Source organism: Ursus maritimus, assembly GCF_017311325.1.
Source record: "Ursus maritimus isolate PB19 chromosome X unlocalized genomic scaffold, ASM1731132v1 scaffold_X1, whole genome shotgun sequence".
In the NCBI taxonomy this organism is placed as follows: domain Eukaryota; kingdom Metazoa; phylum Chordata; class Mammalia; order Carnivora; family Ursidae; genus Ursus; species Ursus maritimus.
In genome coordinates this window covers 54,152,470-54,171,222 of record NW_024423319.1, presented here as the reverse complement: position 1 = coordinate 54,171,222, position 18,753 = coordinate 54,152,470, and the positions used below count along the sequence as shown (strand labels likewise).

Genomic DNA, 18,753 nt, shown 5'->3' with positions numbered 1-18,753 from the left:
GTAAGGTGGTATCTCAATGTGGTTTTGATTTGAATTTCCCTGATGGTTAATTATGTTGAAAATTTTTTCATGTGTCTGTTAGCCATTTGTATGTCTTCATTGGAGAAGTGTCTGTTCATATCAGCTGCCCATTTTTTGATTTGAGTATTTGTTTCTCATGTATTGAGTTTGAGAAGTTCTTTGTAGTTCTTGGATACCAGTTTTTTTTATCTGTAGTGTCATTTGCAAATATCTTCTCCCATTCTGTTGGCTGCCTCTTAGTTTTTTTGACTGTTTCCTTGGCTGTGCAGAAGATTTTTATCTTGATCAAGTCCCACAAGTTCATTTTTTCTTTTGTTTCTCTTGCCTTTGGATATGTGTCATGAAAAATGTTGCTGTGGCTGATGTCAAATAAGTTATAGCCTAAAGACTGTAGTTAGAGATACAGAAGGACATTATATTATTCTTTTTTTTTTTTTAAGATTTCATTTATCCATCCGACAGAGATAGAGACAGCCAGCGAGAGAGGGAACACAAGCAGGGGGAATGGGAGAGGAAGAAGCAGTCTCACAGCGGAGGAGCCCGATGTGGGGCTCGATCCCACAATGCCGGGACCACGCCCCGAGCCGAAGGCAGACGCCCAACCGCTGTGCCACCCAGGCGCCCCGACATTATATTATTCTTAAAGGATGTATCCAACAAGTGGATATGACAATTATAAATATCTATGCCCCCAACAGGGCAGCAGCTAGATACACAAGCCAGCTCTTAACCAGAATAAAGAGACATATAGATAATAATACGTTAATCGTAGGGGACCTCAACACTCCGCTCTCAGCAATAGACAGATCACCTAAGCAGAAAATCAACAAAGAAACAAGAGCTTTGAATGACATACTGAACCAGATGGACCTCATAGATATATACAGAACACTACACCCCAGAACAACAGAATACTCATTCTTTTTGAATGCACATGGAACGTTCTCCAGAATAGACCATATAACTGGGTCATGAAACAGGTCTCCATGGATACCAAAAGACTGAGATTATTCCCTGCATATTTTCAGACCAAAATTCTTTGAAACTGGAACTCAATCAAAAGGAAAAATTTGGAAGAAACTCAACCACTTGAAAACTAAGAACAATCCTGCTCAAGAATGATTGGGTAAACCAGGAAATTAAAAATCAATTTAAACAATTTATGGAGACCAACGAGAATGAAAACACATCAGTCCAAAACCTGTGGGACACTGCAATGGTGGTCCTAAGGGAAAATACATAGCCACCCAAGCCTCAGTCAAAAGAATAGAAAAATCTACAATGCAGTTTATATATCCTCACCTCAAGAAGCTGGAGCTGGAACAGAAGAACAGGCCTAACCCACGCATGAGAACACAGTTGATCAAGATGAGAGCAGAGATCAATAAATTAGAAACCAGGAGCACAGTAGAGCAGACCAACAGAACTTTGAAAGAATAAATAAGATTGATAAGCCATCCCTTCACTTTAAACTTGTATCTGTGACTTATATCTGTCTTTAGGTATGAAGGGAGTCTCTTGATAAGCCATCCCTTCACTTCAAACTTGTATCTGTGACTTATATCTGTCTTTAGGTATGAAGGGAGTCTCTTGTAGGCAGAAAATACATCAGTCTTTTAAAAGATTTGTTCTGCCACTCTATGGCTTTTGATAGAAGCATTTAGGACATTTACATTTAAAGTAAATATTGATAGGTATGTACTTATGGGAATTTTGTTGTTTGTTCTCTGGTTGTTTTTGTATTTCTTCCGTTTCTTCTTGCCTTGGTCTCTTTCTTTGTGAATGACAACTTTCTGTAATACTTGTTTGGATTTCTTTCTATTGTTTTAGAATCTGTTATAGATTTTGTGTTTGTGGTTACCATGAAGTTCTTATATAACATCCTATGTATATAGCAATCTATATTAATTTGATGGCCATTTAAGTTCAAACACACCCTTTGGGGGGGAAGCGGTTTTTTTTCCTTTTCTTCCTTTTTACTACCTCATCCATGTTTTATGTGTGTGTTATCATATTTTACTTCTTTTATTCATAATGTTCTTACATGTCATTATGGCCATTTTTTTCCATTTATAAAAGTTCCTTCATTTCTTGTTAGGCTGGTTTAGTAGTGATGAACTCTTACCTTTTGATTGTTTTGGAAAATTCTTTATTACTCTTTCAAATCTGAAAGATAAACTTACTGAACAGAGTATTTGTGGTCGTAGTTTGTTTGTTTGTTTTCCTTTCAGCACTTTTCATATATCATGCCACTTCTTTCTTACTTGCAAAGTTTCTGCTAAAAAATCAGCTGATAGCCTTTTAAGTTTTCCTTTGTAGCTAACTTTTTGCTTTTGTCTTGCAGCTTTTAATTTTTTCTCTTCATCATTAACCGTTCACATTTTAATTATTATGTGCATGATATGGACATCTTTGGGTTTATCTTGTTTGGAACTCTCTGTGTTTCCTCGTCCTGAATGTCTATTTCCTTCCCTATATTAGGGAAGTTTCCGCTATTATTTCCTCAAAGAAGTTTTCTACTTCTTTATCTCTATATTTTTCTTCTGAAATCATTATAATGTGAATATTTGTTTGCTTAATGTTGACCAGGTGATCCTTTAATTTTTCCTCATTTTGAAAACTGTTTTTTTTTTGTCACTGTTCAGCCTGGGAGCCTTCCATTATCCTGTCTCTTAATACGGTGATACATTCTTCTGCATCAGCTAGTCTGTTGTTGATTCCCTCTAATGCATTTTTTTATTTCAGCTATTATATTCTTCAACTCTGATTCTTTATTATATTTTCCACCTCTTTATTGAGTGTCTCACTGAGTTCTTCCATTCTTATCTCCAGACCAGTGAGTTACTTTATGATCATTATGTTAAATTCTTTATAAGGTATATTGCTTATCTCCAGTTCATTTAATTCTTTCTAAAAGGTTTGTCTTGTTCTTTCTTTTGAGCATATTTCTTTGTCTTCCCATTTGGCTTGCCTTTCTGCATTTGTTTCTGTGGATTAGGTGAAACAACTATTTCTCCTAAACTTGAAGGAATGATCTTGTGTATGGCCATTCCGTATGTAGGCTATGTGTATACTTGGTGACTTTTGGTGGTTGACTGGAGCTATGTCTGGCATCAGCTGTTGGTCCAGGGCTTTTCCATAGAGCAGGTGCCCTGTCAGGAAAAGCAAAGCTGAAGTAGATCCCGGCTGGGGTCTCTCAGGGTTCTATGTGTTCGGACACCCTGGGAGACAGATGAAGCAGAAATTTGTTCAAGCTGGGGTTCCCCAGGGCATTCTGTGCAGGATGTGCCTTGGCATAGTAACTAGAGCTCAGGCAGTGTGTGGGCAAAGATCTTCCTGAGCTCTCCCGCACAGAGGGTTCCCTGGCAGGGTAGTTAAAACTAATGGAATGCAGACTGAGGGTACCCTGGCTCTATGCACAGAGGGAAACTTGGAAACTTGGAAGGATAGCTGAAGCTGAAGTGGTTGTAAACCAGGACTTTCCATACAGACAGTACCATGAAGGGGCAGCTAGAGCTAAGGTGAGATACATGTTTGGAGGCCCTAGGGGCCCCATGCAGGGATGCCCTGGTAGAGCAGCTAAAACTAAAATGGATGCTGTGGTCCCTGGTCTTTCACACAAAATATGCCCTCAAAAGGCATTTGAAGTGAATTGGTTGCAAGCAGGGATGTCCCAAGGTGCTCAGCAGAGGGGTACTCTGCACCAGGGGTGTCCTAGCAAGCCAACTGAATGAAGCTGAAGTGATGTCAGCCTGGAGTGTTCCAAGTTGCTTTACACATCTGTCACCTTGGCACAAAGGCTGGGACTGTAGCGAACATTAACCAGCGGTATTCTGGTGTGTATCATCATGTGGCCACCTTGATGGGACAGCTGGTGCTGGTGTAAGCTATGGGCCCAAGGCTCAGTGATACAGCAGGCCAGTTAGGATGCCCAGATGGTGCACTGGTCTGTGCTTTCAAGATGAAGAGGAGACCATGGACCATGTCTGTCAGCCCTTCCCATCCAGAGAGCATTCCATTAGCTCCCCCAGCAATCTGGTGGAGTTCTAGGGCTGGCTTCTTTGCATAATAGTTGTTTTTCTAAAATGCAGCTTTTTAAAGAAAGAAAAAAATGTAAAGAAAAAGAAGAGGAAAAAAGAAAAAAGAGAAAAGAAAAAAGTGCCTTTTATCTTATTTTTTTAATTTCAATTAAATTAGCCAACATATACTACATTATTAGTTTCAGATAATTCAGCAGTTGCATATAATACCCAGTGCTCATCACATCACATGCCCTCCTTAATGCCCATCACCCAATTACCCGATCCCCCCACCCACTGCCCCTCCACCAAGCCTCTGTTTCCTATAGTTAAAGGTCTCTCATTGTTTTCCTCCCTGTCTGATGACTTCCCATTCAGTTTTCCCTCCCTTACGCTATGATCCTCTGTGCTGTTTCTTATATTCCACATAGGAGTGAAATTATATGATAATTGTCTTTCTCTCGCTGACTTATTTTGCTGAGCATAATACCCTCCAGTTCCATCCATGTCAATGTAAATGTTAAATATTAATCCTTTATGATGGTTGAGTATATATATCACAGCTTGTAGACATTATTGCTATGAAAATTTGGGTGCCAGTGCCCCTATGGATCACTACATTTGTATTATTGGGGTAGTAATGCAATTCCTGGGTCATAGGGTAGCTCTGTTTTTAATTTCTTAAAGAACCTCTATACTGTTTTCCAGAGTGGCTGTACCAGCTTGCATTCCCACCAACAGTGCAAGAGGGCTCCTCTTTCTCTGCATTTTCACCAAAATTTATTTTTTCTTGTCCTGTTAATTTTAGCCATTCTGATTAGTGTGGAGTGGTATCTCATTATGGTTTTGATTGGTATTTCCCTGATGCCAAGGGATGTGGAGCATTATTTCATGTGTCTGTTGGCCATTTGTAAATCTTTGAAGAAATGTCTGTCATGTTTCCTGCCCATTTCTTGATTGAACTATTTGTTTTTTTGGGTGAGTTTGATAAATTTTTTATAGATCTTGGATACTATCCCTTTATCTGATATGTCATTTGCAAATATCTTTTCCCATTCTGTTGGTTGCCTTTTAGTTTTGATGACTGTTTACTTTGTTGTGCAGAAGATTTTTGTCTTGCTGAAGTCCCAATAGTTCATTTTTGCTTTTGTTTCCCTTGCCTTTGGAGATGTGTCTAGCAAGAAGTTGCTGCAGCTGAGGTCAAAGATATTGCTGCCTGTGTTATCCTCTAGGATTTTGATGGATTCCTGTTTCACATTAGGTCTTTCATCCATTTTGAGTTTATCTTCATGTATGGTGTAAGAAAATGGTCCAGTTTCATTTTTCTGCATGTAGCTATCAAATTGTCACAGCACCATATATTGAAAAGACTGTCCTTCCATTGGATATTTTTTCCTGCTTTTTTGAAGATTAATTGACCATAGAGATGAGGGTCCATTTCTGGGCTGTATATTCTGTTCCATTGATCTATGTGTCTGTTTTTGTGCCAGTAACATACTGTCTTGATGATCACATCTTTGAAATAGAGCTTGAAGTTAGGAATTGTGATGTCACCAGGTTTGGTTTTCTTTTTCAACATCCCTCTGACTCTTCTGGATCTCTTCTGGTTCCATATAAATTTTAGGATTGTTTGTTCCATCTGTGAACAATGTCAGTGGTATTTTGAAAGGCATTGAATTGAAGGTGTAGATTGCTTGGGGTAGCATAGACATTTAAACATTATGTTTTCTTCCAGTCCATGAGCATGGATTGTGTTTCCATTTCTTTGTATCTTCCTCAATTTCATTAATAAGTGTTCTGTAGTTTTCATAGTACAGATCTTTTACCACTTTGGTTAGGTTTATTCTTGGTATCTTATGATTTTTAGTGCAATTGCAAATGGGATCAATTCCTTAATTTATCTTTCTTCTGTCTCATTGTTAGTGTATAGAAATGCAACTAATTTCTGTGCATTGATTTTATATCCTGCTACTTTGCTGAATTCCTGTATGAGTTCTAGCAATTTTAGAGTAGAGTCTTTTGGGTTTTCCATATCATGTCATCTGTGAAGAGTGAGAATTTTACTTCTTCTTTGACAATTTGAATGGCTTTTATTTGTTGTTGTTGTTGTTGTTGTTGTTGTTGTTGTTGTCTGATTGCTGAAACTAGGACTTCTAGTACTATGTTGAACAATAGTGGTGAGCGTGGGGATCCCTGATGTGTTCCTCACCTTCAAGGAAAAAAATATCTGTTTTTCCACATTGAGAATGATATTTACTGTGGACTTTTTATAGATGGCTTTTATGATATTGAGGTATGTTTCCTCTATCCTTATACTGTGCAGAGTTTTAATCAAGAAAGGATGCTGTATTTTGTCGAATGCTTTCTCTGCATCAATTGAGAGGATCATATGATTCATGTCCTTTCTTTTATTAATGTGATATATCATGTTGATAGATTTGTGAATGTTGTACCACCTTTGTAGCCCAGGAATAAGTCCCACTTGGTCATGGTGAATAATCTTCTTAATGTATTGTTGGATCCTATTGGCTAGTATCTTGGTGAGAATTTTGGCATCCATGTTTCTCAGGGATATTGGTCTGTAATTCTCCTTTTTGGTGAGGTCTTTGTCTGGTTTGGAGATTAAGGTAATGCTGCCCTCATAGAACAAGTTTGGAAGTCTTCCTTCCCTTACTATTTTATGAAACAGCTTCAAAAGAATAGGTGTTAGTTCCTCTTTGAATGTTTGGTTGAATTCCCCTGGGAAGCCATCCAGCCCTGGACTCTTGTTTGTTGGGAGATTTTTAATTACTGCTTCAATTTCTTTGCTGGTTATGGGTCTGTTCAGATTTTCTATTTCTCCATGTTTCAGTTCGGGTAGCTTATATGTTTCAGGGAATGCATCCATTTCTTCCAGATCACTTAATTTATTGGCATATAGTTGCTCATAATATATTTTTAAAGTTGTATTTCCTAGGTGTTGGTCGTGATCTCTCCTCTTTCATTCATGATTTTATTAATTTGGGTCCTTTCTATTTTCTTTTTGATAAGTCTGACTAGGGTTTTACAGAGCTTAATAATTCTTTCAAATAACCTAGTTTCATTGATCTGTTCTACTGTTCTTTTAGTTCCTATTTCATTGATTTCTGTTCTGTTCTTTATTATTTTTTGTCTCCTGTTTGGTTTAGGTTTTATATGCTGTTCTTTCTCCAGCTCCATTTGGTGTAAGGTTAGCTTGTCTATTTGACAGTTTTCTAATTTCTTGATAAAGATTTGTATTGTCATGTATTTCCCTTTTAGGACCGCCTTTCCTGCATCTCAAATATTTTGAGCAGTTGTGTTTTCATTTTTATTAGTTTCCATGAGTTTTTAATGATTTAATTTCCTGGTTGAGCCATTCGTTCTTTAGTAGGATTCTCTTTAACCTCCGAGTGTTTTAGTTCCTTCCAGATTTCCTCTTGTGATTGAGCTCAAATTTCAAAGCATTGTGCTCTGAAAATATTCAGGGAATAATCCCAATCTTTTGGTATCAGTTGAGACCTGATTTGTGACCCAGTACATGATCTATTCTGGAGTGTGTTCCATGTGCACTTGAGAAGAATGTGTATTCTGTTGCTTTAGGATGGAATGCTCTGTATTTATCAGTGAAGCCCATCTGGTCCAGTGCAACATTCAAAGCCCTTGTTTCAGTGTTGACTTCTTCTTAGATGATCTGTCCATTGCTCTCAGTGGGGTGTTGAAGTACCCTACTATTATTGTACTATTATCAATGTATTACTTTAATTTGGTTATTAATTGCTTGAAATACTCACCTGCTTCAAAGTTAGGAGCATAAATATTTATAACTGTTATATCTTCTTGTTGGGTAGACCCCTTAAGTATGATATAGTGTCCCTCTTCATCCATTACTACAGTCTGTGGTTTAAAATCTAATTTGTCTGATATGCGGATTGCTACCCCAGCTTTCTTTTGATGTGCATTGGCATGATAAATGGTTATCCACCTCCTCACTTTCAATCTGGAGGTGTCTTTAGGGCTAAGATGCATCTTTTCTAGACAGTATATGGATGGGTCTTGCTTTTTTTCCCCAATCTGATACTCTGTGTCTTTTGATTGGAGCATTTAGCCCATTTACATTCAGAGTAACTATTGACAGATATGCATTTGGTGTCATTGTATTATCTGCAGATTCCCTGTTTCTGTAGATTCTCGTTGTTTCTTTCTGGTCTATGTTACTTTTGGTCTCTCTCTTCACTTACAGGATCCCCTTTAATATTTCTTGCAGGGCTGGTTTAGTGATCACAAATTCTTTTGTTTCTGTTTGTCCTGGAAGCTCTTTATCTCTCCTTCCATTCTGAATGACAGCCTTGCTGGACAAAGTATTAATGGCTGCATGTTTTTCTCATTTAGTACCCTGAATATATCATGCCAGCCCTTTGTGGCCTGTCAGTTCTCTGGGATAGGTCTGTTGCTAGTGTAATGTTTCTACCATTGTAGGTTCAGGAAGCTCTTGCATCAAGCTGCTTTCAGAATTTTCTCTTTATCTCTGAAATTTGTAAACTTCGCTGTATGTCAGGGTGTTGATCAATTTTTATTGATTTTCAGATGGGTCCTCTGTATGTCCTGGACTTGTATGCCTGTTTCTTTCCCCATATTAGGGAAGTTCTCAGCTATGATTCGCTGAAATTACTTTCCATCCCTCTCTCTCTTTCTTCTTCCCCAGGGCCCCAGTAATTCTAATATTGTTTTGCTTTATGGTGTTGCTGATTTCTCTAAGCCTCCCCTCATTTTCCAGTAGTTATTTTTCTCCCTTTTCCTCAGCTTCCTTCCTTTCCATCATCTTGTCACTGTCTCTCATTTCTGCCTCATTTATCCTTGCTGTTAGAGCATCCAATTTAGATTGCATCTCAGTCAGAGCATTTTTAATTTTGGTCTGATTAGATCTCATTTCTGCACTAAGAGATTATCTAGTGTCTTTTTTGCTTTTTTCAAGTACAACAAGTAACTTTATAATCATTATCATGAATTCCATCTCTGACATTTACTTATATCCATATCGATTAGATATGTGGACCTAAGAATTACCTCTGGTTTCTCCCTTTGTTGTGAATTTCTCCTTCTAGTAATTTTGCACAGAGTAGAATGGATAAAAGCAACAAAATCAGAAATATCAGCCATGACCCAATTGAAATACACACTACACAATTCTGAAGAGGTCAGAAACCAAAATGAAAAAAAAAGGAGGGGGGGATGGAAGATTATAATCTCCCAGGTGGACAAAACAAGGTAATCCACTTGGTCCTGGGTGTATTTTGGCCTGTTAGAAGACACTAAATCCCAAAATTGTAAAGAAAGCAAAACTTATATATATACAAAAATAAAATTGAATACGGTGTAATTGAAGCCAAAAATGAAGACTATGTCTATAAAATGTAAATGTAAGAATGAAAGTTAAAAAAAAAGACTTAAGATCAAAGAGTTGATAAAATAAGAAAGTTGTTGAAAAAGTGATGTGTATCAAGGAGGTCATGTGATGTGATGAGGACCGGGTGTTATATGAAACTGATAAATTATTTAACACTACTTCTGAAACTAATGATGTACTATAATTTGGCTAATTGAATTTAAATTAAAAAAAGAGTAGAAGAAAAAGATTAAAAGGAAAGGAAACTTTTAAATTGAATGATAACGAATCATGAGAAAAACCCTAGACTTCTATATACATTTGTCCCTAGCACTGGAGTTTTGCAGTTCTGTGTGCTTGGTAAACTTGTTATTCCCCTGTTACTACAGCTGGTCTTCTGGCGGAAGGTCCTGCTGCATTGAATTTCAGGTGTCTTTGCCTGGGCACAGTTGCACCATGTCTTTCCAGGGGGCTGGGCTCAGTGTAAGCTGCTTTGGGTTCTTCTATGTGGCTTTTTTTCTCTGAAGACTTTCTGCACCACCTGAGAGGATGAAAATAAAAATGGCTGTTCCCTGATCTCCCGCCCTGGAGCTGAAAGATCTCGGCCCCTTCTCTTCAGTAAACCCTCAGGGAAAAACAATCTTCGCTTTTGTGTGCACAAAACTCTGAAGACTCCTCTGGTGAGCACCCATGCTGCCCTTCCCTGGGGGAAGGCAGAGGGTCACCACGTTTCTGCCCTTTGCAGGGGTCTGCACGAGAGTGGTGGCTTGATTGTGCATGCACTTGTGCCGCCTCTCCTGGGGAAAGACTGAGGTTGGCCGAGTTTCTGCCTTTTGCAGGGCCCAAGGTGAAAGCGGTCACCTGATTGTGCTGCGGTTCGCAGTTTATGGCAAACTGAGCTGAAAGCCCCCTTCCAGGCTCGCTGACCCTCACTGATTTCCCTGCTCCAATGCTTAGGAACTCTGCTGCACCCCCATTGTTTCCATGACCCTGGGGATCCTGAGACACAGTGTCTCAGCTAGGATTCTGTCCTGCTTTGCCAACTGAGCAACTTTAAGGCAGGGATGTCTCCCACTGGAGTAAATTTCTAAAAGTTCTGATTTTGCAATCTAGAGCAATGTCACTTTCTGGTAGCCAGCTTAAGGAAACTCCTTCCCCTCCCCCACAACAATGTTTATCTTCCTATATATCCTCTCTGATTAACTTCTCCACACCTCCTACCTTGGAGGAAGAGTGACCCAGAGAGCATTCCCACAGGTCCTCATCCTTTGTAACCTGTGGTGTTTTTTCTGTACCCCAGAGTAATTGGGACTTGTTGAGGCAGCAAGCCAATTATCACCCCTGGACCCTGATCCCTTATGTGCTTTTAAAGTGGAGGGGGAACATAAACCTTGTTTTTCTAGTCTTTCTGACCTGATAAGTATTGCTGCAGCTCCTCTGCCATTTGGTAGACTTCTAGTGCTGTCTCTTGTACATTCTAGTTGGTCTTTTAAATTGTGACTTTTTTTTTCTGTCCCCAAGGATGGAGAAATCTGTTCCCAGTCCTTCCTTCTTAACCTTCCACACTGCAGTTTGCACTGTGGAGGGTAGGGATTCCCTTTGTTACTGTGTCTCATTGTCTCCTATTATCCTTTGCCATTCTCTCTTTTGTTGTGCAGAAGCTGTTCATTGGCCCTCAGTTCTTATTCAGGAGGAATTGCTTTTTATTTGGTGTATTTAGGTGTGTTCTATGGAGGAAGTGAGTTCAGGGTCTTTCTATTTTACCATCTTGCACTGAAACATCCTAATTCCCCCTCTTTCATTGTTGATTTCAATTAGGTGAGTTTTCTCTCTTTTTCTGGTATTGAATCTAGCTTAAGTTTTATCAATTTTGTGGATCATTTTGCAGAATCAACTATCAATTTCATTGGTTTTCTCTGTTTTTTAACTTTCTTTCTGTTTTTTTTTCTTTCTTCATTATTTGTCTATGGTCTAGTCTCTATTATTTCCTTCCTTATGCTAACTTTGGGTTTAGTTTTTCTTCTTTTTATATTTCCTAAAGTGTAAAGTTAGGTCGTTGATTTGCAATTGTTCTTTCTTTTTAATGGAAGCATTTATAGCTATAGATTTTCCACATAGCACTGCCTTCTCTGCAGCCCATAAGATGTGGTATGTCGTGTTTTCATTATCATTTTATTTTCTAATTTTCCTTATGATATATCCTTTGACCCATTGGGTCCTCTGCTAAGAGCCTGCTTCTTCCTCTCCCACTCCCCCTGCTTGTGTTCCCTCTCTCGCTGGCTGTCTCTCTCTGTCAAATAAATAAATAAATAAATAAAATCTTAAAAAAAATAAAAAAATAAAGTAATGACATCTAGGTATTGAATTCTATTTTTAAGCCTGTAAAAATATTTGTGTTTTTAAAACTAAGAATAGCTAGCTATAGCCTCCTTTTTATAAGACTGTTGATAGTGGACAAGACTAAATCATCTCTTATAAGCTAAGCAGACAGTATCAGGAATTACTGTATTGAGAAAACTTTATTTTATTAAAAGTACAAATAAATCCATGTAAAAATAATTATGCTATCTTAATTTCCCATTAAAACTTTAAACCGTATTGGAGTGATACATTCATGGGAGGGAGAGGTCAAAGAGTGGCCATATTCTCCATACTGATACAGAGAATTTATGTTCTTTACAGATATGTTAGAAGTTAGGGGTGCCTGGGTGGCTCAGTTGGTTGTGTCTCCCTTTAGCTCAGGTCATGATCACAGGGTTCCTGGATTGAGCCCCACATTGGGCTCCCTGCAAAGTGAGGAGCTTGCTTCTCCTCTCCTTCTGCCTCTCCCCCTGGCTCATGTGCGTTCTCTCTCTCTCTTTCAAATAAATAAATAAAATCTTTTAAAAAGAAACATTAGACGTTACACAAAATAGTTTTATATAAAACAACACAGTAATATACATGATTATATCTAGTAAATAAAAAGTCATAAGGTTTGTTACTATGAAAGCTGAACCTGACTCACAAAAACTTCATCTTAATTAAAAATTAAATCATGTAAATATACAGACAGATAGAATGTTTTAAGCCCTTATGACAGAAATTTTCTTGTAATGGATCCAAATTAGTAAGAGATTTTTGTTATGTATGTTAGAATCCATGCTTTGTTTGCAGCTTTGAAGGCTTTTTGCTAGATCTTAGTGGTATAACTTGTGTTGCTTTTGCTTGGTTCCTTGTACCTAAATATATAGGTCTACAAAACTAAGTTTGGTAAGGAAAAGAACACATTTCATAGGAAAAAGAATCTAGAATACACAAAATATTTTAATTAAGTAACTATCTTACAACCTATTATTATGCTAGCATTTCCCTGGCTTTACTTTATGAACCCCTGATATTGTGGAATTGTATGTTAATACCTGAAAGAGAAAGGAGTTGGTCTGTATTTTAGGACAACAGACCGATCACTATAAAATTAACCTTACAATTTCTTGAAGTGTCCATACTAATTTAAATAGGCATTTACACATGCAACTAGAAAAATATAAACTCAGTTCATATTTTTCGATATAGAAAAGTTCATAGTGCAGACTACAAAATTAAATGTTTACAAAAATATCCTAATAATTACATGTTTAACCTTATTTACTGGCATACTTACATTTCAAAATATACTGATTTAAAAAAATTGAGATACAGTTAAAAAATTTAATAGAGAGGTGCCTGCGTGGCTCAGTCAGTTGAACATCTGCCTTCAGCTCAGGTGACAATCCTGGAGTCCTGGGGTAGATAGAGTCCCTCATCAGGCTCCCTGCTTAGCAGAGAGCCTCCTTCTCCCCTTGACCCTCATGTCACTTGTGCTCTCTCTCTTGCTCCCTCTCTCTCTCTCTCAAATAAAGAAATAAAATCTTTAAAAAATTAATGGAAAAAAGAGCACTTCACATGTACTAAAAATATATATAGCATACTAGCTAAAAGTATTGGGTTTGGATGCATGCAAATCTGAGTTCAAATCCCAGTTTTACTATTTACAAATTATGTAACCTTGACCCAGTTATTTTACATCCACAAACATCAGTTTCCTCATGTGAAGAAAAGGAATAATTACAGTGTCAATCTCTTGGGTATAATATAATAAATGATAATGAACTCAGTACATTGTCTTGCACCTGCTAAGTACTCAGTAGAAGTTAGTTGATGGCATTGTTTTTGTTTGTATTATTTTTGTAATGATCATTATTATTATTACTATTATCCCTTTATTGGCATTTTCTTTGAAAAGACCTTGAGAAAAGTATAATTTTCAAAATATTATAATTATGACTTTCATACAAATATAAAATTAACATGGGTCAAGGATTTTATGATTCATTAATTAATGAGGTAACCCATAAAACATTAAAACTGGTTTAAAAGAGTCTTTGAAGAAAAGCCATATAGGCAATTAGGAATACTGAAAAAAATGCTAATAGGTGCAAAAGTATTTAATATCTTATGGAGAGTAAAATTTAATCTTTGGTGGCCGTTTCTACATGGTAGAAATTAATTCTATCTCCATTAGACAAAATTCATTTGTACATGAAAACAGTTTTCTACAACTTAACACCTACAGAGTTGTAAAAGAGTCCTGTTAGTAGAAAGCCAATCAAAAGTTTACATTCTATGAAATCAGATAATCCTCATTTTATGCCTGAGACAATTTTCCTGACATTGTTTTCTACAACTAAAACAGTGTTGGCCTACTCAGTACCTTAAGAATCTCATTCAATTATTTAAGGTAATAATTTAAATATTTCTAAAATCATCACATAAACATGTTGGTTGATTAGGGGATTACTATTTCTATAATGTTGATGAGAAAATTGAGGCTAAGTAGTCAAGCAAATTATTCCTCATTTCTCTAAGTGTAGGAGTAAGTCCATGACTAATTCTCTTTACTTCAGGCTCCATTTTGTTTCTACTAGAACATATATACTTGTATTCAAAGTAAGGAGAGACAGAAAAACAAAAATGAAAAGGGAGTGACATGATGTGATTTTAATTTGAAAGTGATATAGTGGCTAACTTTTTCTTTAATAACTTCTTCTGTGTGTCTTTATAGATAGTAACCATATTGCCATTCTTTTTCTTCAAAGGATTCAATGTTACCAAAATCTCTCTTGTTAATCAAACAGTAGCCAGATAATATTAACATTAGACAGATTTTTGAGCATTAATTATCACTCACATACTGGAAAGTCAAGTTTAGATGCAAATTTGTAAGGAAATCCTTCTGTGAGTCCCAGTTCACCATTCATTCATGTATGTAGTCTGTTAGTTGAGGGCAACACCAATTAATAATAGCACATGTGCTGAAAACTTAGTTTAGGTACAGCATACAGTTATGGATTTTCTGGTTCTGGGTTTTACTATAACAGCAGAATTGAAGAAGATATGCTACATGACAATCAACAACATGTACGGGACACTGAGGGTATTTTAATTCTTGCTGATTTCAGATACTGTTAAAAATATTACTGGATGTGAACCCAAGTTCAAATGGAAGCTGAGATCAGATAATTTAGAATATAACTTAAGAGATGAAAACAGAAATAGAAGAGGTAATAGAAATAAAAGAAAATTAGTGGAAGGTAATAAATAGAAAATTCTTCTATAAAATAAACTTTTTTTTTTCCACTGGATTTTACAAAAAAATATGAAATCAGAGAACATTACCATGTATAATTATATAAGTTTTCTTTCATTGTCCACCCCTTTTAGATTTTAGTATTATGCTTTTTTAAAAAAAAAAAGGCTTCAAATTTTAGGAAAGAATTCCTGGAGAAGATTTTATTACTTACTGAATTCTCTTTCATTTAGCTTGCAGAAAAGGTTTGGGGATAAAGAGTTAACTTCAGATTAAAATGGAAAAAAAATCCTCCTCTGAAGATAAATTGGAACACTCATAGGGAAAAAGATAGGATAAGACTATGGTCATTTTAACTACAAATAGTACTAAAACCAGGGTACTAGATTCTACAAAGCGAGAAGACAATCATATTCAGATTTACTTGAAATGTGCCTCTCACATGAACAGGATAAGGAATCTCACAAAAAACTTTTGATAAACAAAGAATAAGAGAAAAAGGAAAGCTCTCCAACCAGCATACTAAAAGAGAGAGGGGGCATTTTTCTCATAATGATAAGATGCCAATATGTGAAATTTCCTCATAGAGAATATGAGTACTGATCAAAGGATGCATAGTATTTTGGAAAGGAAATACATTTTTGATATGCTTTGAGTGATGTCTTGTGGTTGAAAAGAATTTTGTCATGTACCTATTTTTAACATTTATTAGTCAGACTAAATTTGATATTTATAAGGTGTTTGTAATTCCTTATATTGGATAAGTATGCATTTTATTAATGTCTATGATTTTTAACACTACTGGACTTCCCCTTTTAATTGTCATCCTAAACTTCTTAAGGTATGATCCAAAAAATGATTCATGGTCAACTGTGGCACCTCTGAGTGTTCCTCGAGATGCTGTTGCTGTATGTCCCCTTGGAGATAAACTCTATGTGGTTGGAGGATATGATGGACATACTTATTTGAACACTGTTGAGTCATATGATGCACAGAAAGATGAATGGAAAGAGGTACTGTCACTGAAAGTATTGAAATTAGTACATTTCGGATTTTAATAAAAGTCTTTACAATGTATGTTTGGAATTAAGTCCATTCTCTTCTTCTCTAGGGCCTACCCAGACTCTTTTTAGTGAAATTTGCAGTATTTGCTTTATCTATACCATAGAGTACTAGTTAGTTGATCTCATTTTTCATTGGCAGGATCCATCAGTACTTATATGAAAGGAAACAGAACATTCTCTTGGCTTTATGGACTCATTCCTTTCATAGAAAAGTGAATCCAATTCAATAATTCAGAAGCTTTACTCAAGTGAATCTAATTCAATAATTTGAAAGCCTTTCTCTGGCCAACTTTCTAAGTATGTATTATGACTTGAGAACCAAAGTGCAATGTCCTCATCAACAAATATCTGCCCCTTCTTATTGGTTGTTGACCAGGGGAAAATTTTTTCAGTCCCCTTTTATAGAGATTGTATAAACTCAACTCTCTTAATTCTTAATCAGTCATTCAAGGAATTTAGTGAACAATTAGAGACTGGAATTAAACCCTCTCAAGAATGCTGGGCATCTAACAGAAGAAATTCTAAGGAGAGTACAAGAAGTAGCCTTGAAAGGACATCTTGGGGATGCTAAAGGCAAACGTGATGCTTTTGACATTTTTTTTCTAATGATAACTTTGGATTTATTCCAAAATATCTAATGGTGTTCTGTTAATTAAATGATGGCTTAATAAAAAAATAATAAAGTATGATTAACTCCTCATCATTTCCACAAACAGGCAAACATTATATTTTGTATCTAACTTCACCTTCCCTTATACTGATTTCATGCTGCTCTATATTCTACACAGAAAGTGTGTTACTATTCTAAATAAATATGTGTTAATATAATGACAGCAGAAAATGGCTTTCTATCTCTTTCTTCCAACAATTTGATTTGTTAAGACCCTCAGAAACACTCCAATTCTGCCATGTAGGTAGCTCTTTACTTTATCAGTGCTTTGGACCAGGTAGGAATGGAAGGGGAAAAAATAGCAAACAAGTAGTTGTTAAGTCAAATACAATAATCAAAATGTTTGTTAAGTTTGTGTAATTTACTTTTCTGGAAATTGCAGACCAGTAGCTTAAGAAACCTAGATTCTATTCCTGGTTCATCACTGTTTCATTGTGTGACCTTGGAAAGAGTGAAAGGGTACTAGCAAGTAATGGAATTAGAACCACTATCTTCCAAATTATTTTTATTCATTGTCTCACTTAACCCTAACAAAAACCTTGTAGGATTTCAGGGTAATAATTTTAGCTGTAATTTCTATTATTAGCTGTAATTTTTCAAATAAGAAAATTATCAATGAAAATCATCTGCTTCTCAGACTCAGATGAGTCTGAGATAATTTAAATAATATGTTCTTTACATCACACTGGACAGTTATCTGGGCTGCATTTTCCATCTTTTTCCCAGGTGAAGGTTGGGCCAGAATATAGCTAAGGACATGTTCAACTCCAACATGGTATATTACATATATTATGCTGAAGACAGAGTTCATTAAGATATTATTTCTTTCCTTGTTTTTTTTTTTTTGTGTGTGTATGTGTGTTAGGAAGTTCCTGTCAACATTGGAAGAGCCGGTGCATGTGTTGTGGTGGTGAAGCTACCATAAAGCTATCTTTATCAATAAGAGGTAAACTGGTCATTTCATGAAATGGATTAGGAAGAAGATAACAAGAAACATGCTCTTTCCTTCAATTAGTAATCCAACATGAACATTATTGTGTCATTTTAATATGTAGTTATAATTGCTCTCATTTGTGAAGTCAAGGCAGGTTTTCAAACATGAATTATGTATAGGTGTTAAACGTATGTGTTGTTGCAGCTGATAATGTAAGTGGAAATCCAATAGTCTAGGTTTAACCCCATTACTAAACTTTTTAAGGGAAATCAATAGTAGCCAATGTATGAAAGTTTGTAAAAGCATTAGTAATTTTTAACTTAAAAATATGAGAAGTTAAAAACATTTTCTATTTCAAAAAAACAAGAGGTACTCTATTTTCTGAACTACAGTATAAAAGAGAATATCTAAAACTTAAAATATGAAGTCTGATTTTCAGTAATACATAATTCTCTTATTCAAAAATATCCCAAATAGCTAAATAATACCTCATTTTACCAACAGGAAGGCTATTACTGGGTTAGGGCTAAAAAATAACTCATTTACATATTTTATGTGATCACAATATGTTAAAATTTTCACAGCCTTACTCTTTCACAGTCCCATCTTCCAAAGCACACATACAGATTTAGTATTTTTAACATATAGTCTTATTAAATTTGTTACCAGTAAAATATTGTAATTTCATACACAATCTATATAATAAAATAGTAAATATTTATCATATTGATACAAACTGTGACCTCAGCTTTAGAGTGTCAGGGCCTTGCTTGTATAGAAAGTAGTTTTCTCAAACATTTCTTTGAACTCTGTAAACAACTATCATTAAATTAAAGAATTTTTGAAAAACAAAACAATTTTTGGGGCGCCTGGGTGGCTCAGTCGTTAAGCGTCTGCCTTCAGCTCAGGGCGTGATCCCGGCATTATGGGATCGAGCCCCACATCAGGCTTCTCTGCTGGGAGCCTGCTTCTCCCTCTCCCACTCCCCCTGCTTGTGTTCCCTCTCTCGATGGCTGTCTCTATCTCTGTCAAATAAATAAATAAATAAAATCTT

General features: G+C 36.2%; 1 protein-coding gene across 1 annotated transcript in view; it reads left to right on the top strand.

Moving 5' to 3' along the window:
• Positions 1-18,589, top strand: part of KLHL4 (kelch like family member 4) — a 53,361-nt gene extending 34,772 nt beyond the window's left edge. Inside the window, exons 9-10 of the mRNA XM_040630221.1 lie at positions 15,873-16,044; positions 17,631-18,589. Coding sequence (XP_040486155.1) covers positions 15,873-16,044; positions 17,631-17,690 — 232 coding nt within the window. The 3' untranslated portion in view covers positions 17,691-18,589. The remainder of the gene's footprint in view (positions 1-15,872; positions 16,045-17,630) is intronic.
• The last annotated feature ends 164 nt before the right edge of the window (positions 18,590-18,753 follow it).